The sequence below is a fragment of the Alexandromys fortis genome, unplaced genomic scaffold, assembly GCF_014885135.2.
Source record: "Alexandromys fortis isolate MF-2015 unplaced genomic scaffold, M_Fortis_MF-2015_v1.1 scaffold_167, whole genome shotgun sequence".
Taxonomy (NCBI): domain Eukaryota; kingdom Metazoa; phylum Chordata; class Mammalia; order Rodentia; family Cricetidae; genus Alexandromys; species Alexandromys fortis.
In genome coordinates this window covers 2,136,931-2,164,926 of record NW_026068050.1, presented here as the reverse complement: position 1 = coordinate 2,164,926, position 27,996 = coordinate 2,136,931, and the positions used below count along the sequence as shown (strand labels likewise).

The window sequence follows — 27,996 nt, the reverse complement described above, 5'->3', positions numbered from 1 at the left end:
ATAGCAGGGCGGGGCTTGCGGCCGCGGGTCATTCCTCCACGTCCCGCACTGTGGCTTCGGGCTTGCTGAACGAGGAGAGCGGGAGAGCGGGTCTGCCTTGGGACGTCCGGTCGCGGCGGGTGAGCGGCAGTGGGGGAGGCTTAGACGAGCCCGGGGTCTCCGTGAATGGGACGTCGCTGAAAGCGGGCGGGTGGCTCCTGTCGCCCTGGCGCTCCTCACACTCGCTGCTTGTTGGCCGGGCAGCTCACTGTCCAGCCCTAACTGGGCTGAAATCTCAGAGCGCAATCCCGAGGTTTTCACCCTTCGCGGGCCTGCACGATGCGGGATGGAAGCCATCCTAGAGGCTACCCTGGACTTACATGACACATGGGCGGGAACCCAGCTATGGGTCGCCCCCCTCCCATCGTTGTCCTTTCTCCGCAGCTAGACCCGCTGGAGCAGCTGGTACTGCTGCTTCCAATCGCCCTTGGAAAATGACCGTGTAGAGAGAGTTCCTGCAGCCTGTGCACTGCGCTGCGAGTGGTGGCAACCATTGGCGTACCAAATAGATGCAGGGAATACAAGCGCCTGCTTCCCAGCTTTGGAAACGCATAGCAAAAGGGTCGCTGAAGACCCACCCACTTGGAAGAAGTGCTAGGGCAGAGTTCACGGGACTTTGTAACACTTGAGAGGAAGAGAGGAAACGCTGGTTTCGGGTTTTATTGTTGGTTTTTTCTGGTGTACGTTGCACAAAGTGCAGAGTGTAAGGTCCACTCCTTCCTCGTTCCCCTTTCGTTCAACAAAAGTTATGAATATGGTGCCAACCTCCCAGTTAGAAGCCCAAACCGTTTGAGGGTCTTTTCAGGAGCTAAATGTTGTTGGCAAGAAGTACACTAACACCTAGATAGGATTTGGATTCGCCCTCCATCCTCTCCACACACGGGGCACATTTGGTTAAGATGGAAATCTCTGATAAAAAACTTTCCTTTGGAGCTGGAGAGGTGGCTCAGAGGTAAAGAACACTGCCTACTCTTCCAGAGGTTCTGAGTTCAATTCCCAGCAACCATATGGTGGCTCACAACCATCTGTAATGAGATCTGGCGCCCTCTTCTGGCCTGTAGGATACATGCAGGAAGAACCCTGTATATGTAATAAAAAATCTTAAAAAAACAAAAAACTTTCCTTTGCGTGTATTTGCTGCAGTGGCAGGTTTCAGTGTGTGCCCTTTCTTTCACGACGTGGAGTTCTTCTGGCACACAACAACAGCAAAAACAGCTTAGATATTAATGCTAGAAGGGACTTTTAGAGAAGGCGTTGCTGAGATCTTCGAGAGGCTGCGTGGCTGAAGTTTCAGAGGTTGTTAGCGCAGCTGGCACTTGGACAACTTTTTGCAACTTAGCACCTGTGTCGTGCACCAGGTTGTCTTGTGATCAGACCTGCCAATAATACCTTGCCCTGCTTTAGCAAGCAAGGCTCTGCAAAAAGATGCCTAACAAACCCCATTTAAGGTCGTGGGAACGTTTTCTGGAGATTGGCCTTCACTAGTTGCCTTTAACAGTCTTTTCAACTCTAAGAACTTTTTCTTTTCCAGAGGAGTCTTCCGCTGTAGCCGGGGCTAGACTGGAACTGAGAGGCAGTCTGGACTGGCTTTCAGCAAATAGCATTCTCTGTTCCTCTCTGGGTCGGTGGGACAACAGGCGTGTCCCACCACACCCAGCTCCCTATCAAATTCCTACCACGCTCAGCATTGCTTTAAAACCCGTAAATACTGTCAGAGTTGGAAAGGATTTCACCTTGGAATTAATGCTTCAGTTCACATTACATTATGAACACTGGCCTTATGATATATATATACTCAGAAGGAATGTTTAAAATTCCTTGTTAAGTCTTAAGGCCAAAGGCAATGTGACAGAATGTATTGGTTTCCAGAAGTCCCAGGTGCAAAGATTGTTTTGAAACCCTGTTTAATCTTTGTGACAATGTGTTAGCGAACAAAACCTGAAAGGCTTAACTTGCTTCTGAAAGCAAATACCACGGTTGCAGGTAAACGGGAGACGTCAAGAATGCAACAGCTTGGCTGGGGACGTGGTTCACTTGGTGTATGTAGTGATTGCCTGGCGTGTATGAGGCCCTGCGTTTGATCCCCAGCACCAAATAAACCAAGCATAATGGTACTTCCCTGCAATCTCAGCATTTTGGGTGGTAAAGGAGAAGGATCAGAAGGTCCAGGATATATGATGCCACGAAACCTTTTCCCAAAAAATGAAAACATGAAAGAATGCAATAACTTAGAATTGCAGGCACGTGCCATCGAGCCTGGCTTTTTACGGTTGCCGTAAGTGCAAACCTCATGCTCACATATTGGTCCCCCACCCTGTGAACCATCTTTACAACCCACAGAGCTGGGTTTAGAACATAGTACTAGTTTTGACACATCTCTTAATTCTGTTGCACCTACATTTCCCTGTATAGTTGATAGACAAAAGAAATGATTGAATTGGATGATTAAAAAAATGCATCTGTGAGCGTGTTTGTTCTTAGAATTGTTCCTTCAATTTGGGAGGGGAGTTTAAAAATAATTTATACCACAAGGATTCACTTGCCAACACATCCACTTCTGTTTTGTTTGAGACAACATCTCCCTAGACAACTTGACCAGCCTAGAACTTGCAAAGTAGACCAAGCTGGCCTGGACTTGAAACAGTCCTCCAAGCCCCTGCCTTCCAAGTGCTGGGATTATACACATGGACCATTTTGCCCTGACAGAACATTAACTTGCTTTTCTTTTAAAGATTGTTTTAATTTTTAAGTGTCTCCGCGTGGCTAGGGTGCACGTGTAACTGCAGATGCCTACAAAGTCCAGGAAAGGGTGTCAGATCCTCCTGGAACCCAAGTTACAGGTGTTAGGAGCCGCCTACTGTGAGTGCTGGAGACCAAACTTAGGTCTCCTGAAAGAGAAACAAGTGCTCTTAGCTGCGGAGTCTCCTCTCAATCCCCAGGACATCTTCTTGATCTCATTCACTAATTTGATTTTTTTTTTTTTTTTTTTTTTTTTTTTTTTTTTTTTTTTTTTTTTTTTTTTTTTTTTTTTTTGTTGTTTNTCTGTGGCTTTGGAGCCTGTCCTGGAACTAGCTCTGTAGACCAGGCTGGTCTCGAACTCACAGAGATCCACCTGCCTCTGCCTCCCTTATTTGATTTTTTTTAAACATTACTAATGAAGCAGGGAGATAGTGGCACACTGCCTTTAATCCCAGCACTCAGGAGGCAGAGGCAGGTGGGTCTTTGTGAGTTCAAGGACAGCCTGGTCTACAAGAGCTACCTCCTGGACCGGCTCCAAAAGCTACAGAAAAACCCTGTCTCGAAAAACTAATCAGCCAACCAACCAAACAAACAAACAAAAACCAAAAAATATTACGCATAAAAATCAAGAAGCATAGATTCACTATAAAGAAACACTGGTCTGTCTTAAGAATAATCATTCAAGGGCTGGAGAGATGGCTCAGAGGTTAAGAGCATTGCCTGCTCTTCCAGAGGTCCAGAGTTCAATTCCCAGCAACCACATGGTGGCTCACAACCATCTGTACTGAGATTTGGCGCCCTCCTCTGGCGTGCAGGCATACATGGAGGCAGAATGTTGTATACATAATAAATAAATAAATCTTTTAAAAAAAAAGAATAATCATTCAAATAACTGTCATTGTAATATGTCTCTCTTCTGTCATTTTTCCTCTAGACATGATGTCAAGTGAAGACGGTCAGCAGTCCCACGCTTTAACCAAGCCCACTTTTACTGAGGCACAAGCCTCTGCTCTGGTAGAATCAGTATTTGGGTTCAAGGTTTCTAAGATCCGGCCCCTCCCTAGCTATGACGACCAAAACTTTCATGTTCACGTTTCAAGAACCACAGACACTACCGATGACCCCGCTGAATATGTCCTCAAAATAAGCAACACGGAGTCTAGTCAAACTCCAGACCTGATTGAAATGCAGAACCACGTCATCATGTTTCTGAGCGCGGCTGGATTTCCAACGGGCTCCGTGTGCCGAACTAAAGGAGGCAACACGACCTCGCTCATGTCCGTCGGTAAGAGATTCCTGATGCAGTCTTATTGTTGCATTTTGACTACAGGTAGAAGTGCGGTATCAAAGACAATTACAAGTGGAGATATAGTTTAGAAATGGTTTGCGTCGAGATCCAGTATAAATTAAAAATTTCTGTTTAGAGATGTCCCACTAAATAGTAACTAAGGGAACTGCGAAAATCCGGAGAATATCTTCTGTTCTTATTCAACGCAAAAAGATGATATGTGTTGCTAGGGATCGAACCCAGGCCCCTGCACAAGCTAGGCAGGCACTCGCCAGTCATTTCTCCAGTCTCAAGGACGTCTTTTTTGTGGCTGGGCAATGGTGGCACCCGCCTTTAATCCCAGCACTCGGGAGGCAGAGGCAGGCGGATCTCTGTGAGTTCGAGACCAGCCTGGTCTACAGAGCTAGTTCCAGGACAGGCTCCAAAGCCACAGAGAAACCCTGTCTCGAAAAACCAAAAAAAGGACGTCTTTTTGTTTATTAGACTGGCTGCACACGCTAGTGCTGTGGTGTGGTAGAAAAAACATGAAACGAGCATTCAGGAGTTATAAACCCTGGTTTGTCATTGCTATGTGTGTGACCTGGGGTACAACACTTGAACGCAAAGCTGCAGGTTCTCCTCTGTGGGACTGGACCCCTTTCCTTTAAAGAGTGCCGAGATATGCCTAGTTTAGCCAGCAGGAGCTCGAGAGCAGTTTCTTGGATTTTTTTTCTTTTTTTATAGATTTTTTTAAGTTATTTATTATGTATACAGTATTCTCAGTATTCTGTCTGCATGTATGCCTACAGTCCAGAAGAGGGCACCAGATCTCACTACAGATGGTTGTGAGCCACCATGTGGTTGCTGGGAATTGAACTCAGGACTTTTGGAAGAGCAGGTAGTGCTCTTAACCATTGAGCCATCTCTCCAGCCCCTTTTATAGATTTTTTTATTGATATTTATTGAGCTCTACATTTTTCTCTGCTCTCCTCCCTGCCTCTCTCCTGCCCCCTCCAACTCTCCCCCAAGGTCCCCATGCTCCCAATTTACTCAGGAGATCTTGTCTTTTTATACTTTCTACTTCCCATGTAGATTGTATCTATGTAAGTCTCTCTTAGTGTCCTCATTGTTGTCTAAGTTCTCTGGGACTGTGGTTTGTAGGCTGGATTTCTTTGCTTTATGTTTAAAAACCACTTATGAGTGAGTACATGTGATAATTGTCTTTCTGTGTCTGGGTTACCTCACTCAAAATAATGTTTTCTAGTTCCATCCGTTTTCCTGCAAAATTCAAGTTGTCGTTATTTTTTTTCTGCTGTGTAGTACTCCATTGTGTAAATGGGCCACATTTTCCCCATCTATTCTTCGGTCGAGGGGCATTTAGGTTGTTTCCAGGTTCTGGCTATGACAAACAAAGCTGCTATGAACATAATTGAGCACATGTCCTTGTGGCACAATTGAGCATCCTTTGGATATATATCCAAAAGTGGCCTTACTGGGTCTTGAGGAAGGTTGTTTCCTAATTTTCTGAGAAATTGCCACACTGACATCCAGAGGGGTGTACCAGCTTGCATTCCCACCAGCAATGCAGGAGTGTTCCCTTTTCTTGGAATCTTTTTTAAAGTATGAAGTGCACCATCATCTTTTCTCTTGTTTATCTATTAGTTTTTAATTTGTATTGCTCCTAACAACAAAGACCCACTGCAGTCCTGAGGAATAGACAGTAGAGCTGTGTTACAGATACAAGACTCGCTTCAGTTTTGCCACAAAGGAACCTGTGATTTATGGAACGGCCCTTTTTTTACACCTTGTTTTCCTCATTGCAAGTGTATATGAAAATGCGGGTGTAAGGCATTCATTTACCTCGTAAGTAAATGTCTCCTTGGAGCCAAGGCCTGCATAGTTGGGGCTGTTTGAGTGTGTAAATGGTTTATCCTTCTGTTCGCTTTGACCCCCTCTGCCCTACCTCGCTGGAGCAGAACATTCCAGCATAGTCTTAGCTTTGTGTACTTTCCCTCTTGCCGTGAAATTCCTTTTCCTTTCAATAGTAATTCTAAAGAAAACATAGCTTTATTGTTTCCTCAAGACTGATTGACAGAATATGTCATTCCTTCAATCTAGATAGTGGTTCTGAAATCAAAAGCTACTTGGTGAGAATGCTCACTTACCTCCCAGGAAGACCCATAGCCCAGGTTGCCGTCAGCCACCAGCAATTATATGAAATAGGAAGGCTAGCTGCCCAGCTGGATAAGACATTGGAGGTAAGATGTGGGGCCTTATTTTGTGAGGGATTTTTGTTTGTTTATCTTATGATTTTTTTTATCTTATGATTTTTGTTTTATTTGCTTTGCGAAAGAATCTCACTGTGTAGCCCTGGCTGGCCTGGAACTCACTATGTAGACCAAGCTGACCTCAAATTCACAGAGAGCCTCCTGCCTCTGCATTAAAAGTGCTGGGATTAAAGGATTAAAGATATGCACACCACGTCTGGCTAGCAGTGAGATTCTTAAGAACAATGTGCTTCATATATTCATGTTTTTTTGAGGCAGGTCTCATACAGTACAGGTCCCAAACTCACTGTGTAGCCAAAGATTACCTGAACTTCTGCTCCTCCTGCCTCCATCACCTACTGGGATCGTAGGCATGTGCCACGCCTCGTTTATGTGGCCCTGGAGCTTGAGCTCCATGCCTGCTAGACAAGCGTCCTGCTCACGGTGCTGCCTCCCCAGCGTATTTGCTCATCTTACTGCACATTTGACACTGGAAGACGAGGGTCCAAAAGTAACTCCAAACTGGTTCTAAAGTTAGGAGTGCATTGGCCATAGGAAAGGTGGAAGAAGGACCTTCCAGGTGAAGGACGGAACACATGAAGTACAGTGAAGGACCATGTTCTGGAACCTCCGGGTAATTCACTGTGGCTGTGATATATAAGGATTATAAATGAGGCGCACAAGAGATAAAACTGAGCATATAAGGTGGAGTCAGATTCTAAGACACATGTTCTGTGACAGTAAGGAGTCGGTTTGTCCCTAATGCTTGGGAGGCAGATGCAAGAATCTCTTCAGTTTGGGCCACCTAGACTACATTCTAAGACCTGGCCTTCCCCACCTGCTCCCGTGAAAGTAAGCAGTCTGAACTGTAACTTCCAGGCAGTAAGGATCCTTGGGAGGGTTTCTTAACCTGCAAAACCAGATTACAGCACTCAGAGCCAGAAAGGTGGGGAACATCCAGGACGCTAGTTCAGCAGTTGGATAATCAATAATTAATGAAAACTGATCAAGGGCTTCAGTTAATGTATCTGTAGTCGGCTCAAAGTTAGCGAACAGAAAACCGTGCTGTTCCATGGGCAGTCGTCACACTTGAAATGTTCCTTACAGGAAAACAATTTTAGTGTCTTATTTTGGGGTTTTCGTTTGTTTCTTATGCAATCTGACGGCGTTTACCAGGCATGGTAGTGTATGTCTGTAGTCCCAGCACTTAAGAGGCTAAGGCAGGAGGATTGCTGAAAATTCAAGCCTAGCTATTTTCTGACATCCTGACTAAAAACAAAGTAACTGAGAGTCTTTTTTCTTTTGTGTTTTTGTTTTTCAAGACAGGATTTCTCCAAGTAACACCTCTGCCTGTCCTAGAACTCACTCTGTAGACCAGGGTAGCCTCGAACTCACAGAGATCTGCCTGCGGCTGCCTCCCAAGTACTGGGGTTAAAGGCATGCACCACTGCCCAGCAGAAACCGAGAGTCTTTGACATATTTAGGCCATTTTACTTTTTTGTATCTTGAATGTAACTTCTGACAGGTAGGACCAGGCCTGGGTTTAAATCTAAGAATTACATAATGCAAGCCCCTTCTGAGTTCTCTACCCAACATCCTATAACATCCAGTTGTGGTGGGTAGCTGCAGACACTGCTCCCAGCCTCACCTCTGTGCCCAATCAAATCCCTTGTAGACCTTCCTTTCCGAAGACTTAGCATGTGGGGTATATACCAATCCTTCAAATTCTCAAGGAGGACTTGGTGTTCTCTCTGCAGCCTGACCTTGGGAGTCTGTCCTGCAAACTCTAGACGCCTTGGTCTTCCTGGACTCACAGCTCTGTCTCTTCAATTCATTGAACATTCTGGGCTCTTCCTGGGTCTTCTCTCTGCACTTAGTCCTCTGTCAAGGTAGTGAGTGGGGACAAACTCATTTTACTTTGTCTGTTTTCATTACTTAATGCCAGTGATTTAAATTCTGTTTAGTGCTTTAGCTTTTATAACTGTTACTCCTCTTGGCCAGATGTCAAGGCCATATGACCATCTACACAGCAATAATTGACCCTGCTATCCCAAAGCAGAATAATTCATTTACTTCCTAGTTAAACAAAAGCACTTTAGTGACTCATTTAAAAAACCAGCAAAATTACAAAGAAAAATTAAAAGTTATCAGTAATCCCATTCGCTGGAATTGATGTTTAGTAAGTGTTTATAAACTTTTTGTACTGCACTCTGTTTACATATTCAACAAAAATTGTATTGCATAGAACTTTGGGTAATACACATATTAAGCATTTCGGTCCAAACACTTTCAGTTAAGTGTGAGCAATTCCATTTGTGGAGGTTCACTAAAATGCCCATTTATGGGCGTATGAAGGTGATTCCATTGTCACAAACACAAAGATATGAATTAGGATCCCAATACTCACATAGAAGAATGGCAGCGTATCTCCCAGCACTTGGGAGGCGGAGGCAGGCGATCCTGTGGGGCTCTCTGCCAGCCAGTCTAGCCAAATAGGGAAGCCCCAGGGTCACTTAGAGACCTTGTCTCCACAAATAAGATGGAGGGTCTGGTAAAATGCTAAGCAGTGAAGATTCTTGCCACCAAGCTTGAGCCCCACGTGGTGGAAGGAAAGAATTGACTCCCACAAGTTGTGCAAAATATGTATCCATACGCGCACATGTGCACACACACACGTAAATAAGTAATTTTAAAAGTAAAGTAAATGAAGAGCAACTGAGGAAGATGCGCTGGTGTCCAGGTATGCACATGCACACGTGAGTCATGTACCCATGTACACGCACACACTACACACACATACACACACTCACCATCCACTTATGGATATCAATATACCTGGTGTTTAAGTAGTTATTTTACTTTTATTTGATATGACAGAGTCTTTCTGAAGAAGATTTATTTAGTTTATGTGTGTTTTGTTATTTAGTTATGAGTGTTTTGCATGCATCTGTGTGTACCGCATGTGCCAGTTTCCCGAGGAGGCCAGAAGGGGGAGCTAGATCCCCTGGATGCTGGGAAGGACCTCCAGTCTCTGCAAGAGCAGCAAGTGCTCTTAACCACCGAGCCTTCTCTCCAGCTGCCATGACAGGGTCTTGCTCTATATCCATGACTGATCTGGAACTCACGGTGTAGATTGAGTTGGCCTTTAACTTGTAACAATCCTTGTGCCTCTGCCTCCTGAGTGCTGGGATTATATGTGTAGGCCACCATACCCGGCTTAAGTATATTTTTAGAAGATTTTTCTTCATATATTAATTTTATCCAGAAAAAAGTTTGTAGTGGTTACAATGATCTTTATGGTAGTTCTTGTTTCAATTTCTTTAGTAACTTTCCATGCTGTGTTCTGTAGTGACTACACTCTTGTCAACAGTATACACAGCTTCTTTTTGTCTATATCTCCCGACACTAGTTATCACTCATATTTCTGATCGTGTCTGTTTTCATGAGTGTGAAGTGATAGCTCATGGTGCTTCCAGTTTGTATTTCCCTGATGGTTGTTGGTGGTGACCACCTTTTCATGTGCCCATTGACTGTTTTTGTATTGTCTTTGGGGAAAAAATGTCTCTTCTAGTCTTTTGTTCATTTTTTAATTGAGTTATATTGTTTTTCTTGTTCTTGAGTTTACTAATTCTTTACAAATCTCTACACCCTTTTCCTGAGCTATTGGTTGAGATTAAAATCGCTGACTTTGTGTGTGGCTATGTTCATGTATGTAATTGTGTGGGTATGCACTTACACATGCGCAAGTGCCTGTCGAGGCCAGAGGTTGACGTCAATGTCTTTCTTGATTGCGTTCCATCTTTTGTCATTATTTAACTTTTCCTGTTGTGTGTGTGCATGCGTTCATGCATGTCTCTGTGTGTGTGTTCATGCATGCATGTTTGTGTGTGGCCATACATACCGTAGTGCATGTGTAGAAATCTGTGGTGAGGACAACTTACAGGAGTCAGTTCTCTCTTCCTACATTTCGGGACTCAAACTCAAGCCATCGGGCTTGGCAAATACTCTTTCTAGGTAAGCCATCTCACTTGCCCTCTACCTTATTCTTGGAGATAGGTCTCTCACTAAGCCTGAAGTTGACTACACTGTTGGCTACACTGTCTGGCCAGCAAGCCCCAGGGATCCTCCTGTCTCCATTTCTCAGTGTTAGTGTTCACAGACCTGTGGATCATCACATCACTGCACGGACTATTTCCCCAGCCCCAGGGACTGTTGAGCGTTTCCTATGCTGAAGCTTTGATCGATATAATCCCATCTGTTTATATTTGCTGTGAATATGAGAGGCAAGAAACCATCTTAAGGGACAGCACCTCCCATGAATATATTCCTATAGAGAGGGCTGTGAAATGCTGGAGAAGGGGTTGAAATTTTAAGAGTGGTCAGGAAGTCTGTACAGAGGTGCTTTTTGCCTGGTGGAAGCAAGACTCTAGCATCGCTGTGAAAAGGGCATCCTGGAGGAGAGAAACAGCATATACCAAGGCCTTGAGGCTCCCTGGACTCCGGAGAGGCCAGAGTGGGGGAACCAAGTGAGTGAAGATGCACTGAGAAGTAACAGAGGGGCCAGGCTCAGACGAGACGAGTGGGTGAAAACAGATCTCTTGATTTGGATACTTAACAAAAGTATTTATTCCCCCACCCTCCTCTCTCTCTCTCTCTCTCTCTCTCTCTCTCTCTCTCTCTCTCTCTCTCTCTCTCTGTCTCTCTCTTGCTGTGTGTTTAGTTGTAGGTCACAGTAGAAGTGTAGAAGTGTAGAGGTCAGGTGATAGATAATTCTCTAGGGTCAGTTCTCTCTTACTTTGTGGGATTCAGGGATCAAAACTCGGGTCATTGGACCTAATAATAAGCACCTGGACCCAGTTAGTCATCTTACCGGTCCTGTTTTTTGTTTTAGAGACAGACTCTTCCAAGTTGGCCTGGAATTCACTGTGGCCACCCCTCCCCCTCCCGAGACAGGGTTTCTCTGTGTCAGGGTCCTAGCTGTCCTGGAACTCACTCTGTAGACCAGGCTGGCCTTGAACTCACAGAGACCTGCCTGCCTCTGCCTCCCAAGTGCTGGGATTAAAGGCATGCACCATCACTGCCCAGTACAACAATTCTTATAAAGGAAAATATATAATTGGGCTAGTTTACAGTTCAGAGTTTTAGCTTATAGTCATGGTGGGAAGCATGGCGGCACGCAGGCTGACATGGAGCTGGAGAAGGAGCTGAGACTTCTACATCTGGATCAGCAGGCAGCAGAAAGAGACAGTGAGCCACTAGACCTGGCTTGAGCTTCTGAAACCTCAAACCCAACCCCCAGTAACACACTTCCTCCAACAAGGCCACACCTCCTAAAAGTGTCACTCCCGATGGGGCTATGGGACCATTTTTATTCAAACCATTTTCATTCATTTCATTCAAACCATTACATCTAGCCAGGGTGACCTTGAACTTGCAGTGATCCTTTCAGCCTCCTGAATGCTGGATTACAGGTGTGAGGCACCATGATCTTGAGATCCAGCCTCCAATTCCTTTTGTAAGCATGTCTTAGTTAGGGTTTTTATTGCTGTGAAAAGACACCTTGACCACAGCAACTCTTACAAAGAAAACATTTAATTGAGGTGGTGGCTCACAGCAGTTTCAGAGGTTCAGTCCATTATAATCATGACAGGGAGCCTGGCAGAATGCAGGCAGACATGGAGCTGGCTACATCTTGACCAGAAGGCAGCAGGAAGTCAACTGACGATCACACTGAGTGAAACTTGAGAGACCTCAAAGCCCACCTGCACAGTGACATACTTCCTCAACAAGGCCTCACCTCCTAATAGTGCCACTCCCTTTGGGGGCCGTTTTCTCTCAAACCACCATAAAACACTAGTTAGAAATCCCTTTCTAAGAACCCAACACAGTGACATATGCTTCTAATTCTAGTACATTTGGGAGGTGAAGGCAGGAGGATCAGGAGTTCAAAGTCACCCTTAAATACATAGGGAGTTCAAGGCCAGAGTGGGCTATGTAGGACCCTGTCTCAAAAAACTTAAAACAAGGAGAAAATTGTCTTCACACCAATGAAGATCAAGTAAAATGAAACTATGATTCGAAAACTGTAAGGTCTTCATCAAATAAAAAGGGACTTAATATTTTGTGTATTTATAAAGAAAGAGAGATAAAAGAAAGGTCCTTTGACCTCAACCTTCCAAGGGCTGGTGTTGTAAGAAGTTCGCTTGTTTGTTTCCTGACTGCCCCGGCAGCTCAAACCCGAAGTAATCAAACAGAAACCATATTATTTAAGTCACTGCTTGGCCCATTAGCTCTAGCTTCTTATTTACTAACACTTATATCTTAATTTAACCCATTTCTAGTAATCCGTGTATCGCCACGTGGCTGCGACCTACCGGGTAAAGTTCCAGCGTCTATCTCCAGCAGGGCTACTTGGCTTCTCTCTGCCTCTGTCTTCTTTCTCCCAGCATTCAGTTTAGTTTTTCCCCACCTATCCAAATTCTGCCCTATCAGCAGGCCAAGGAAGTTTTCTTTATTCACCAATGGTATTCACAGCATACAGAGGGGAACCCCACATGAGGCTGGATTTTAAGAGGTGTCACTTCATCCACCTTGCTTTATGGGTTACCATAAATGAGGCAGGACAGTTGGCATAAGAGAGTGCCATCTGCCTCCTGTAGGCACCTTTTGAAGAGAGAGTGTGTCAAGACACTGATCTCTCCATAGAGATATAGGGTGTCAAGGTGTCAACAGGCTGTCTCTTGCTTTTAAAAAAATTATTTATTTACTTTTTTTTTTTTTTTTTTTTTTTGAGGCAAGCCCAGACTCACTATGTAGCCAAGGATGATTCTGAGCTTCTGATCTTCCTGTATCCACCTCTCAGGTGCTGGGTTTGTAGGCAAATGCTATCATGCCTAGTTTTTACTGGATCCAGGTAGGGCATTGTGCATTCTACCGTCTAAGCTACATCCTCTCCTGTTTCTTGCTTTTCATCTAGGAATTTCATCATCCGAAGTTAAATCTTCTTCATCGGGAGAACTTCATCTGGAATCTGAAAAACATCCCTCTTCTCGAGAAATACATGGGTGCTCTAAGCCAGAATCGAAACCGGGAGATTGTTGAACAGGTCATTCAGTTGTTCAAGGAAAAAGTAATGACCAAATTAAGTCATTTTCGAGAATGTGAGTATTTTCCCAATCAAAGTATTTATTTTTCTCAACCTTTAAACTGGCACGTTTCATACTGTCAGGAAAACATGGAGGTACAACTTAGATTTGCCACCTTATAAGATGTTCTTGTTTGTTCCTTTTACTTTTACAAGAATATCTTTACTGTTCTTAAAATTGCTATATTTGAAGTTTGCTTTTGTTGTCATTTGGACTATGTAGTCTGGGCTGGTCTTGATTTTACAGAAACCCTCCTGCATCAATCTCCTTATATTTAGCTTGATCAAATAATGCCAGTTTCCAAACGAGGCTGTATGAATTCGTGCTGTTACCAGAGTGTAGATGTCCTCACTGCACTACATCTTGACTTTGTGATGCATTTTTTAAATCTTATTTTCACATTCTAGTTTCTCATTGTAGTTTTAAAATACATTATAGTTTCCCTATTTGGCTGGATGTGCCTATTCGAGTCTTTTGCCTATTTTTCTGTTGGTATTTTTTTTGTCTCATTTATAGATGAAAGTTCTAAACATACTTGTCCAAGATTTTTATCCCACTAGGTCCCACATCAATTTAGTTCCAGATAAACACACAGAGATCTACATTAATTATAAACTGATTGGCCTATTAGCTCAGGCTTCTTATTAACTCTTATAACTTATATTAGCTCTTAATACTTGTCTATATTAACCACATGGCTTAGTACCTTTTTCGGCATGGCAGTCACATCTAGCTTGCTCTATGTCTGGCTTCCTCTGAGCCTGGGTGATGACTGTGGACTGAAACTTTCCTCTTCCCATAATTCTTGTTGCCCTGCCTCTACTTCCAGCCTGGTCTCCATTGCCCTACCTATACTTCCTGCCTGGCTACTGGCCAATCAGCGTTTATTTAAAAGACAAGTGACAGGGTACAGACCATTGTCCCACAGCAACCCCCCCCCTTTTTTTTAAACAAGAGCTCTGAATTGAATCTCCTTTGTTTAGCTTTTCTACTGATCATTATTTATCTATAACAACTTGTAACCAACAATCTAAACAAAGGCAAACATCCATAATCCATATTTTAGGAATGTGGGCATAGTTTTCCAGGCTACTTCCTGCTGATTGGGGGCACTGATAATCTTATGGGGACCTAAAGAAAATTTAGAATTATGGTCAAGTCCTGACTGGAGAATCCTGTAAGTCGTGATCATCTCGGGCAGCAGTCTTGAATCTGTTCTGGATGTAGAACTCAGATATCTGGGCCATTCCTCCTATCAGAGATTTCTCAGGAGGTCTTCCTTGATCAAACCTTTTTTTTTTTTTAACTCAGAATGAATCTACAGCTTCCCATTTCCTGTGGAAACAAAAGCAAAACCCCTTCTCCAAAGTAACATACCTTATGACTTAAATTTGGAGTCAAGGCATTTTCAAAATATATATGTTAAATTAATCTAGCAGCATTTATAATCAAATATCTTTTAGCAGCTTTTGCTCCTTCCTCAGCCATCAAACAATTTAAAGTCAATAACATACAGTATCCAGACTCTTTGTATATTTTTCATCTTTTTAAAAAATATTTTTTATTTATTATGCATACAATATTCTGTCTGCATGTATGTCTGCAGGCCAGAAGAGGGCACCAGACCTCATTACAGATGGTTGTGAGCCACCATGTGGTTGCTGGGAATTGAACTCAGGACCTTTGGAAGAGCAGGCAATGCTCTTAACTGCTAAGACATCTCTCTAGCCCTATACCTTTCATCTTTACATGGCTTTATTTTAAACTCTATTTCTTTTCTTTTATTTTATTTTCAATTTTTTTGCCTTTTGAGACAGGGTTTCTCTGTGTATCTTTGGCTGTCCTGGAACTCTGTAGACCTGGCTGTCCTTGAACTCACAGAGATCTGCCTGACTCTGTCCCTAAAGTGACACACACACATTAAATCTAGAGTCTACACATGAGAGAAAACATGCAGTATTATCTTTCTGAGTCTGGTTTATTTCAATTCAATATAACATGCCTTTAATCCTAGCATTTGGGAGGCAGAGGCAGGCAGATCTCTGTGAGTTCAAGGTCAGCCTGGTGTATAGAGTGAGTTCCAGGACAGCCAGAGCTGTTATACAGAGAAACCCTGTTTCAAAAAGACAAAACAAACAAAAACAATCTTCAGTGCATCCATTTCCTAGCAAATATCATGATTACATTTTTATTTATAGACAAATAAAATTCCATTATCTATGTGTACCATGTTTCCTCTATCCATTTATCTGTTAGTGGATATCTTGGGTGGTCATATTTCCTAGCTATTGTGAATAGTTCATCAATAAACATGGAGAGTACCTTTGTGTACACTGGTTTTGAAACTACTGCTTTGAAGTATTAATCATTTATGTTCACATGCCAATAACCAAGAAAGATCACATGCCACGCCACCTCTTTAAAAAAAAGTCTATCTGTCACCATGCACAAAACTCAAGTCCAAGTGGATTAAAGACCTCAATATCAGTCTGAACACACTGAACCTGATAGAAGAGAAAGTGGGAAGTACTCTACAACACGTGGGCACAGGACACCACTTCCTATGTATAACCCCAGCAGCACAGACAGTAAGGGCCGCATTGAATAAATGGGACCTCCTGAGACTGAGAAGCTTCTGTAAAGCAAAGGACACTGTCGCTAAGACAGAAAGGCAACCCACTGACTGGGAGAAAATCTTCACCAACCCCACAACTGACAAAGGTCTGATCTCCAAAATATATAAAGAACTCAAGAAACTAGACTGTAAAAGGCTAATCAACCCAATTATAAAATGGGGCACTGAGCTGAACAGAGATCTCTCAACAGAAGAAGTTCAAATGGCCAAAAGACACCTAAGGTCATGCTCAACTTCCTTAGCGATCAGGGAAATGCAAATCAAGACAACTTTAAGATACCATCTTACACCTGTCAGAATGGCTAAAATCAAAAACACCAATGATAGCCTTTGCTGGAGAGGTTGTGGAGAAAGGGGTACACTCATCCATTGCTGGTGGGAATGCAAACTTGTGCAACCACTCTGGAAAGCAGTGTGGAGGTTTCTCAGGAAATTCGGGATCAACCTACCCATGGACCCAGCAATACCACTCTTGGGAATATACCCAAGAGAGGCCTTATCATACAACAAAAGTATATGCTCTACTATGTTCATAGCAGCATTGTTTGTAATAGCCAGAACCTGGAAACAACCTAGATGCCCTTCAATTGAAGAATGGATGAAGAAAGTATGGAATATATACATATTAGAGTACTACTCAGCAGTAAAAAACAAGGACTTCTTGAAGTTTGCAGGCAAATGGATGGAAATAGAAAACACTATCCTGAGTGAGGTAAGCCAGACCCAAAAAGAGGAACATGGGATGTACTCACTCATATTTGGTTTCTAGCCATAAATAAAGGACATTGAGCCTATAATTCGGGTTCTTAGAGAAGCTAAATAAGAAGGAGAACCCAAAGAAAAACATATAGGCATCCTCCTGAATATTAACCTTCATCAGGCGATGAAAGGAGACAGAGACAGAGACCCACATTGGAGCACCGGACTGAAATCTCAAGGTCCAAATCAGGAGCAGAAGGAGAGAGAGCACGAGCAAGGAACTCAGGACCGTGAGGGGTGCACCCACACACTGAGACAATGGGGATGTTCTATCGGGAACTCACCAAGGCCAGCTGGCCTGGGTCTGAAAAAGCCTGGGTTAAAACAGGTCTCACTGAACATAGCAGACAATGAGGACTACTGAGACCTCAAGAACAATGGCAATGGCTTTTTGATCCTACTGCACGTAGTGGCCTTGTGGGAGCCTAGGCTGTTTGGATGCTCACCTTACTAGACCTGGATGGAGGAGGGTGGTCCTTGGACTTCCCACAGGGCAGAGAACCCTGATTGCTCTTTGGGCTGACGAGGGAGGGGGATTTGATTGGGGGAGGGGGAGGGAAAGGGGAAGCGGAGGGGGGGGAAGAGACAGAAATCTTTAATAAATTAAAAAAAAGTCTATTGATACTTTGGATTTAAATTGCTTGTAGTTAAGTTTGAAGAAAATGATAATTACAGTATATTTATGTTTATAAAACTAATCTAATCTATGAATAAATTCAGTGTCTCCATTTACATATACCCATAGGAGATCTTTATCCTTAAGGTGTAGATAAACAAGTAAACATATAGACATCGAGTTTTATAAATGTCCCTAATGAAGAACTACACATTAAACATTTTAGAATATTCTTATTTATTTTGGGATGCACATGCCATACCATGTACGTGGAGGTCAGAGGACAACTTGAAGGTTTGTTCTTCCTTCTGCTTTGTGGATGCCTGGGTTGAGCTCAGCTCGTCGGGCATGGCACCAGCATCTTCCCTCACTGAGCCAGCTCACTTGCCCTGTATATGTTTTCGACAGTGCTGTAGAGGACTCTGCACATGCTGGACAAGCTACTCTATCATTCGACTATACATCTCGAGCTTATGCGACTACACTCCTTTCTTCACTTAATGTGTTCAATTTTAAAATTTAAAACGTACTAATATTGTATTTTATGTTCCACTTCTTGTGTGTTGCTGATGTTTCAAAGTGATATCTTACTGCATCCATGAGGGGTCTCCGCAGGTGTCAGGCAGGGATACAGGCCACAAGTGAGAATGAAAATTCGGTTGAGACTGACTTTGTCAACTTGGATCAAACCTATGGGAGTCTGATTCCAGGTACTTTGTTGTCAGTATATCTAAACACAGTATAATTTGGAAAAAGTTTCCTGGTGTAATACTATCCCCAGTGCACAAGGAAGCACAATTACATCAAAACTCAACTCAGGATACATGTTTCTTCTGAGAAGAAGGGTTCTGGAGATGGGCCACCTGTACTGGCTTCCAGGCTGTATTAGCTTAAGGACTTAACAAAGGGTCTGACCTGGTCTCAGTCGTACAGATAGCATAAAAGTCGTTTGAGCTATTAGCCACCTCTGGCTATACAGATAATGTAAGGGTCATTTAGACTATTAGGTATCTCAGGTCCTGGTTGTGGGAGCTTGCCAGGGGTGGGGAGGGCTGGGCGTAAGGTCATTTAGATTACTAGCCACTTCCAGTCCTGATTATAGGAGCTTGATAGATATGGCCTGGCCCAGCAGATAACACAGGTCACCAGACTATCAATTATTTCCAAGTCCCAGCTTTCTGGATGGAAGAACAGTTTCTGGAGAACTATGGGCATGAGGATCTTAATGCTGTGCTCTGAACACATCCATACATTTTACTTAATTGTGTGTGTGTGTGTGTGTGTGTGTGTGTGTGTGTGTGTGTATAAGCCACATTCAGGTACCCATAGAGGCTGTAAAAGCATATCAGATCCTGTAGCTGGAATACCCACCCCATGTGGGTGCTGAGAACTCGGGTCTTGTAGATGAGCAGGAAATGCTTTTAACCACTGAGCTATCTTTTAAGGACTCGACATCAAACACATTACGTAAGTAATTTATCTCAAGATGCTTCAGAACTTATATGTATACAACAAAATCATCTGAAATGTTCTGTAGAGGAAGAAATGTTTTTTTTCCCCTCGGAAAAAAAGTATATAGACTACATAGACCAGGCTGGTATCGAACCCACATTCCTCTTGGTTCAGTCCACCAAACTCAGGTTACAAGTCTATAATCCATTTTCAGTGTTGAATTATTTTATTTATTTATTGTGCAGGTGCATGTGTGTGTTTTTTGGGCATGCACGTACGAGGGCATGTTGAGTGGAAGTTATAGGATAACTTTTGAGAGTGGTCTGTCCTTCCAGAACTCAGGATATCAGGAAACATTTTCACCCCGCGAGCCTTCTTGCTAACCCTCAGTGTTTAACTCTTGGCTGTGATAGCCAGGCATGGAGCACACACCTTTTATCCTAGCACTCGGGAGGCAGAGATAGGAGGACTTCTGTGGGTTTTAGGCCAGCCTGATCTATATAACGACTGCTAGGACAGCTAGGGCTACACAGAGAAAGTCTGTCTCAAAACCCTGTTAATAGTGATGTTGCTTTAGTTGTTATGGCTAACATCTTCTATATGGTTAAGGAAGCTTCCGTGTATTCCTGGCTGAGAATTCATATAAAAATGCATGCTTATTTCTCCTTACATCTGTAAGTATGTTGAATTATATTGTTTGTACCTAACATAAAACCAACATTGCATTCCTAATTTAAACGCAATGTGGTCACTGTATTGTTTTCATTTCTCCCTTTTTAGTGTGTATCATCTTTTTCAGTTTGCTAATGTTTTATTATGGCTTGCATCTACATTCCTAAGAGACATTTCCTTTATAATACCCTTGTATGGGCTTAGACTCGTAAAATTTATTTAGGGAGTTTTTCTATCTTAGCGACTATAAGATTAGAGTAGGGATGGCCAGATGGCTCAGCTATCAAGAGCACTTGCTGCTCTGCCAGAGGACTGGAGTTCAGTTCTAGCACCCATGGTAGGTGGCTCACCACCCCTGTTACTCGAGCTCCAGGAGGTCCAATTCCCTCTCCTGGCCTGTGCATTCACCTACACATGTGTGGCATACACTCACTCAAATACACATTTACGAAGTAAATACATGTACTTTTAGAAGTATGACATTTTCTTTTTTTGTACTGTTTGAGGTGATTTTACTGAGTCAACTTAGCACTGTATTTTTCTTTAGGGAAATATTAAAATCAGCAAACAGAGCATGATGGCACCGACCTGTAATCCTAGGACTTGGGAGGTGAATATGGAAGGATGAGGAATTTGGGCTTATCTTCAGCTACATAGCGAGTTCAAGACCAGCTTAACTACACAAGCCCCTGTCTCAAACAAAAAGCCCCAGAAATTATTAAAATTAGAAATTTGATCTCTTTAATATACATAGGACTATTTAGATTTTTGCCATATTCAATGAGTTGTATTTTTATAGAAATTTACCTAATTCAACTAAAATTTTGTGTTTATAGCTATAAGCTTTTAACATACCTTTTAAATATTTATTTTTTTATTATGTATACAATATTCTGTCTGTGTGTATGCCCACAGGCCAGAAGAGGGCACCAGACCCCATTACAGATGGTTGTGAGCCATCATGTGGTTGCTGGGAATTGAAGTCAGGACCTTTGGAAGAGCAGGCAATGCTTTTAAATTCTGAGCCATCTCTCCAGCCCTTAACATACCTTTTAAGAATTGTATTTATTATTTATTATTACATACTGTCTTGAGATTTTCTTTTTATTTATATGTATAAATGTTTTACTTACATGTATGTACGTGCAGCACATGCATGCAGTGCCCAAGGAAACCAGAAGAGGACAGTGGATCCTCTGGAACTGGAGTTAGAGCCAGTTGTGAGCTGCCAAGAGGGTGGTGGGAATGGAACCCGGGAGGAGCAGCCAGGGCCCTTGACCCTGAGCCATCTTCCCAGCCCTATTTACTTAGCTTCTAATACTGATCCTTTTGTCCTGAATGCAGATTCCCAGCGCCTCTTCTTATATGTTCCCAGTGGTTCTCTCCCCAGACCCATTCTCTGGGGAAGGGCATATTCAAGGCCCTCTTTATTGCATCCTAAATTACTTATATTATTATCTTTTTTTTCTAAATGTTTCTGTTTGCCTTTAAAAAATTTTCTTGAAATGGGTGCTTAACTCATGATATTTTTGTGTTTTTTTTTTCTTTGCCCTTATTTGGACTACAGACATAAAATTAACTAAGTGTAGACTTGATTTGTGATGACCTGCACCCATTTTTGTTACAAATGTGGATGCTGTTTTCCTTAGCTTTCCTTCCTCCTCCTCTTTTTTGTGAGTGTGTGTGCGTATGTGTGTGAGCATGTGAGGGGGTGTGCGTGCGCGTGTGTGTTGGAACTTATTATGTAGACCAGGCTGAACTCAGGCTAATAGAGACCCATCGGTCTCTGCCTCTGCCTCCCAGTGCTGGGGTTAAAGGCATGTGCCAACATGCCCAGTTCTTTTTATGCTGATATTCAAATTTAAAGTTTGCTTGTTTGGAAAAGGCGCTGTTTGGCTTAAGACTTTATAAAACCTATTCCAACTAGGGATAGTGGGCCACAACCTCAATTCCAGTCCTTCGAAGACTGAGACAGGAAGATTGATAGGGAACTTGAGGCCAGCCTGGGACACACGGTAAGAGCATGTTTCAAAAAGCAAAGTTTATTCTATTTTGAGATATTTATTATTTATCAAAGAATATGTTGTTAGTCCTTTTAAAATTGAAGATAATATTTCCCATTATTCTTTTACAGCTTTATTGGGATATGAGTCACTGAAGACACAACGTATCCCTTTATTTGTACAATTCCACGATTTTATATATCCACAGGGTTGTGCAGACGTTGAATATCTAATTATAGGACATTTCATTTCCACAGTGAGAAATCCTGTACCCTGTAGCAGTCAGTTCTATTGCTTTTAAACTAGAAAATATGGGGGCCAGCTTTTGTTTGGCTCTTTTTCTGTCCAAGCAGGGAGGTGATATTAGATTATTCCGCCTGCTTTGTCTCTTACTGTTCTGTTTGTTTTCTGCCGCTCCCATTACGTGATCTCCACAGTTGCTGAAGCCTCTTTTCATCATCCTGCCCGGGTGTCTTAGTCAGCAAACATTTGAACTGTTTTTGGAAATACAGCTATCTGCAGCTATAAGAGAAACTGTGCACACCAAGTCCTAATACATAATTTTCATTTGGTTTTAGATATTTTGTAACTCATTTTTGAACATCTTCTTTTCATAATATTTAGAGATATAAGTTATTTCCTCCATAATATGATGAAGTTTTTAGTTATCTTTTCATTGCTGATTTCAGTTGTAATTGCATTTTGATTAAGAAACATGTTAGTCAGGCATGGTGCCATACGCCTTTAATCTGAGCATTGGGAGGCAAAGGCAGGAGGATCTTTGTGAGTCTGAAGCCAGCCTGGTCACCATAGGGAGTTCTAGGACAGCATAGAGAAATTCTGTTCTAAACAAACAAACCAATAAACAAACACTCCGAAATAGAACACACTACATATCACTGTTGGCCAATAGGATAAATAAATAAATAATAAAGTAAAAGTATATCTGTATTGTTCAGTAAAGCAGTCTTCATGTGGTTAGTGAATACTTGAAATATGGTTTGTGTAACAAAAGAACTGGGCCATTTCACGTTATTTAATCTTTTTAAAAATAATAATTTATTTGTTTTATTTCACATGCGCTGGTATTTTGTCTGCATAAATGTCTGTATAAGAGTGTTAGATCTCCTGGAGCTGGAGTTATAGACAGTTATGAGCTACCGTTTGGGTTCTGAGAATTGAACCCAGGTCCTCTGGAAGAGCAGTCAGTATTCTTAACTGCTGAGCCTTCTCTCCAGGCTCAAATCTCATGAATTGAAATGGCCATCTGTGGTTAGTGGCTATTAATTTGAACAGGACAAGTCTATATGATTTTAGCCATTGACATTTATCTTAAATACTTTATGATGTGATGTTTGTTACATTTTTATAAAAGTTCCATGTTGGGAGCTGGAGTGATGGCTCACAGGTTAAGAGCATTGTCTGCTCTTCCAAGGGTCCTGAGTTCAATTCCCAGCAACCACATGGTAGCTCACAACCATCTGTAATGGAGTCGGGTGCCCTCTTCTGGCCTGCAGGCATACACACAGGCAGAATATTGAATACATAATAAATAAATAAATAAATAAATAAATAAATAAATAAATAAATATTAAAATAAAATAAAAGTTCCATGTTTGATTAAAGTGAAGCTATATCTGTAATTTTAGGGTGTATGCCCATTCAGTCAAGTTTGTCTACCAGGTTGTTGAAATTTTCGGTATCTTTTTCCGATAACTTTTGTTTCTCCTCAGAACCACTGAGTAAAACTTGCTGTAATCTCTTACTGTGGTGTGGATTTTCTGTTTGTCCCTTGTATTTCTGTCTAATTTTGCTATATTTTGAATTAATTCTACGCTGCATTCCTATTTCAGAAATGTGTAATTTAAAACCTATGGTTTAGGCCGGGCGATGGTGGCACCCGCCTTTAATCCCAGCACTCGGGAGGCAGAGGCAGGTGGATCTCTGAGTTCGAGACCAGCCTGGTCTACAGAGCTAGCTCCAGGACAGGCTCCAAAGCCACAGAGAAACCCTGTCTCTAAAACCAAAAAAAAAAAAAAAAAAAAAAAAATAATAAATAAATAAATAAAACCTATGGTTTAGGGGCTGGAGAGATGGCTCAAAGGTTAAAAGCACTGGCTGCTCTTCCAGTAGCCCCTTGTTCAGTTCCTAGCAGCCACCTGATGGCTCACAGCCATCTGTAATGAGGTCTGCTGCCTTCTTTTGGCCTGCAAGGATACGTGAAAGCAAAACACTGTATACATAATAAACAAATAAATAGAATCTATGGTTTACAATAATGTTCACTGGTATTACTGTGATACATGTTAACTAAGTGTAATTTAGATAAACCTGGCCATATAGAAGTTAAGCTGAGCGTGGTGGCTCACACCTCTACTCCCCACACATGGGAGAGCCAGGCAAAAAGACTGTCATGAGATCGACGCCAGTTTTGGCTACAGATTCAGATCCTGCTTCAAGAATACATTTGTAAGTTAAAAAGACATGCTCTGTATCACCTAGTTATTATAAGGTATGTGACTCTCAGTGCTTGGTTGCTGGAAACAAACTGACAGTATCTAAATTCTAGACAGTAGCTTAAATCAGTGTTTTTCAAACTGCCCATGATAAAGACAAGTTAGGGGTTTTCTGTTTTCCCAACATATTAAAGTTTGATGCATGGTTCTGCTGTGTATGCCTGGGTCAGAGCTTGGACCACATGCAGCTAACTACACTAGATATAACCAATCAGGCCATGTATCAAATTCTTGGATGTCAAATTGCTATAACATTTTCTAAACACTTTCAGTTTCTGGTTTATTTTTGGTTTTGAGACAGGGTCTTTCTCTTTCTACAGCCCTGGCCGGCCCGAAACTCTGTATGTAGACCAAGTTGATCCTGAACTCACAGAGATTTGTCTGCCTCTGCCACCTGAGTCTGGGATACAAGGTGTGCATCATCACACGAGGGCTATCAGGATGTGTTGAAGCCTAGATATAAATAAAGGTGCATATGTTCCGTGTAAGATTCTGCTTCCTGTCATGATATGAATGTGCCCCTGTTCCTTTTAAACATCTCTGGCTTTGAGCAGTCCTTCCAGGGTGTTTGCGAGCACTGCAGTCTCTGCTTTACCCTCTGCACTGGTGAGAAGCAAGAGCAAAGGAGCCAAAACTCTGCCTGTTCCTTTCCAGGGAAAATGGCTTTAAGAAAATGGAGTTTGTTCTTTTATCTTTTTTTTTTTTTTTTTTTTTTTGCTCATCAAATTCTTTATATGGCTCTGCTTTAGATAGAAAGAGAATGAGTTGGCATGTTAAATAACATTTTATGTGATTTTTCTAATTTCAGGTATCAATCATGGTGATCTTAACGACCATAACATCTTAGTAGACTCCAGCGAGCCATCCTCTGGAGATGCTGTGTATCAAGTCTCTGGGATTTTAGACTTTGGGGACATGAGCTATGGCTACTATGTGTTTGAAGTGGCAATCACCATTATGTACATGATGATTGAAAGCACAAACCCCATACAAGTCGGAGGCCACATCCTTGCAGGGTTTGAAAGCGTGATCCCTCTGACGGCTGTGGAGAGGAGCGCACTGTTTCTCCTTGTCTGCAGTCGCTTCACTCAGTCTCTTGTCCTGGCCGAGTACTCCTGCCAGCTGTACCCGGAGAACAGAGAGTACCTCATGGTTACAGCAAAAACGGGCTGGAAGCATTTACAGCAGATGTTCGCCATAGGCCAGAAGGCCGTAGAAGAAATCTGGTTCAAAACTGCCAAGTCCTATGAATCCGGGATCTCCATGTGACCGGAGACAAGTTTGTATTTCCTTGGCTATCAAAACTCAGTTAGGCCCAGATCAAATTCATGAAGGATTAAAAATGAAATGGTAAAACAAATCTATGCCGAATATGAAGAGGCGAAGGAAGATCTAGTTTTTACAGCAATCTTAGGACTACCTTCTACTCTTAAGAAAGTACTACATTTAGATAGAACTCTTTCCTAGTGTGCAAGGCCCTGGGCTTAACTTCAGCACTAGAAGAGAAAAACACACAAGTAAGCATGTCTTTCTGTGGGCTTTGTTTGTCTTTTCTTTCAATCATGCGTGATTATATATAATTTGTAATCAGTCTCTCAAAGTCTATTCCAGGCCTTAAATCAATAACTTTTTTTTTTTTTTTTTGGTTTTTCGAGACAGGGTTTCTCTGTAGCTTTGGTGCCTGTCCCGGAACTGGCTCTTGTAGACCAGGCTGGCCTCGAACTCCCAGAGATCCGCCTGCCTCTGCCTCCTGAGTGCTGGGATTAAAGGCATATGCCACTACTACCCGGCAAATCAATAACTTTTAAACTGTGGAAGGAATACATATGTAAACTATATTTATATATTTTAAATAATCCACATAAACACCTAGTCTACACAACACTAACTGTATGTACTCTGACCTCACTTCCCTAGCATCCCATGGGATTCTGTCTTTTCCGTAGCATTTCACTGTCTTATCTGCTCATCTAGCCTGTCAATATGACCATGGCAGAGCCATGAGACACTTATGTCTGGGTGTCTCTCCTTGCACCTGTGATAGTGCCTTTCCCACAGAAGAGTCTTTGGACACATTCACAAGATGAATGCATGCCAGAGGAAATATGCTATGGTGCCATAGGGGAAAACACGGGTGGGAGTCATGGGAAAAACACTTTAGAACATTGAGAGAGTAGCTGCAGCTGGAACCAGAGGTAGACATTAGATAACAGTGGAACTGCGTGGAAGCAAATGGAGACATCCCGGCAAGGCCATTAACCCTGAAGGCAGCAAGGATCCTCAGCAGATGGGTGCTCCTACACTGCTCAGGCTGGTCTTCAGCCCCTTGCTTCCCACAGTCCTGTTCAGCCTCCCAGTGTAGGCCCCTAGCCCTACACCAGATGTTCTTCATTCTCTATAACTGATTGCCTTTTATAGGAATCTGTAGAGTTAGTGAAATGAAATGGTTTCTTTCCATGACTCTCTAATGTAAGTGGCTATCTACTTATTCTTGTAGGGTGGGCTTCTTTTCTGTGTTTAGACCGGATTCCACTGTGTTATCCATGCTGGACTCAAGTGATAATCCTGCTTCATGCAACCAAGCAAGTAGCTGGGACTGTAGGCATGTCCACCACACTTGGTCCATTTTTTTTTTTTTTTTGGTTCAACCATGCTTTCTACAGATGGCTCAGGTCAGAACCCTGGCCATTCACATACCTCATCAGTGCTTATCTGTCTGTGTGAGTAGGCTACGATACTGTAATTGCTTGTCTGTCTGTCTGCCTACCGACCTGTCTAAATTTCCCAAGCTAGGCATTTCTCTGAGTTTACTTGGAATTCATTTGTAACTTCTCTATATTGTGATTTCCTTTCTGTAAAACTGAGGTAATGGTTGTACCTATCCCAGAGAGTTAGGGTTAGGGTTTTGTAAAATCAAGGTAATGGTTGTACCTATCCCAGAGAGTTCAGGTTTTGTAAGAGAATATGACAAGCTCTTAGCATAGACTCCGCACATAGCTGAGGCACAATAAATAGTTACTAAATAATGGATCAGATTCCAGGTTACCCAAGCTCAAAATCCTGGTGTGACATGCTTTTCTCACTGCCATATCCAGTGAGACAAATCAGAATCTTAGGTCAACAATCTGGAGCAGCCCTCTTTCCTGCTTCATTAGTTGTTCAGTATATATATTATCACCCGATGTTTATTGAACATTATTTAATCCAGAACAGAATCATACAGATAGTCTGAAAATAGAGCCTTTAACAGCTGAATTAATAGACTCAAAAGAGAGCCCAGGCTTAGATCTTAAATTAGGTCTTTGGGTTTTGACCCTTGCTCCTAATTACTACAGAATCCCATATTTCTTTTGCCTCTCCTCTCCTGTTCACACACACACACACACACACACAGAGAGAGAGAGAGAGAGACAGAGAGAGAGAGACAGAGACAGAGAGAGAGACAGAGAGAGAGACGGAGAGAACGAGAACAAATGAGATCACTCACATGTGAAACACTTGGGATTCTCACATTTAAGATTTTTGTTTTACTTGGCTAATCAGGAAACTAGGGACCAGAAAAATGGACTGAAACTTCGGCTTACTCCAGACCAGCGTTCATCCTGTTATACAGTGGAACCTGCAGTTTCTCTCTGGATTGTTCTTGCTAACGAGGATTCCCTTCACTAAATTCCTAATGCAAATATTGCTGATTTCTGTTATAATAAATACCTGCTGCACTGTATGGATATTTTACTATTTTTTTCTCTCATTTTTGAGACAGTCTCCCTATGCAACCCTGGCTGGCCTGGGATTCACAGGGCAAATCAGGTTGGCCCTGAACTTGCTACCTCTGCCTGCTGAGTACTGGCCAGGCCCAGACTACACGCCACCAATTTCTAAGCTT

At 42.4% G+C, this 27,996-nt stretch overlaps 1 protein-coding gene across 1 annotated transcript; it reads left to right on the top strand.

Annotated features, from left to right (window-relative positions):
* Positions 1 to 14: 14 nt before the first annotated feature.
* Positions 15 to 27,834, top strand: Hykk (hydroxylysine kinase). Its single transcript, XM_050119421.1, has 5 exons — positions 15 to 119; positions 3,713 to 4,063; positions 6,164 to 6,303; positions 13,289 to 13,472; positions 24,919 to 27,834. The coding sequence occupies exons 2-5, from the start codon at positions 3,715 to 3,717 to the stop codon at positions 25,377 to 25,379; spliced, it is 1,134 nt and encodes a 377-aa protein (XP_049975378.1). The 5' UTR covers positions 15 to 119; positions 3,713 to 3,714; the 3' UTR covers positions 25,380 to 27,834.
* The last annotated feature ends 162 nt before the right edge of the window (positions 27,835 to 27,996 follow it).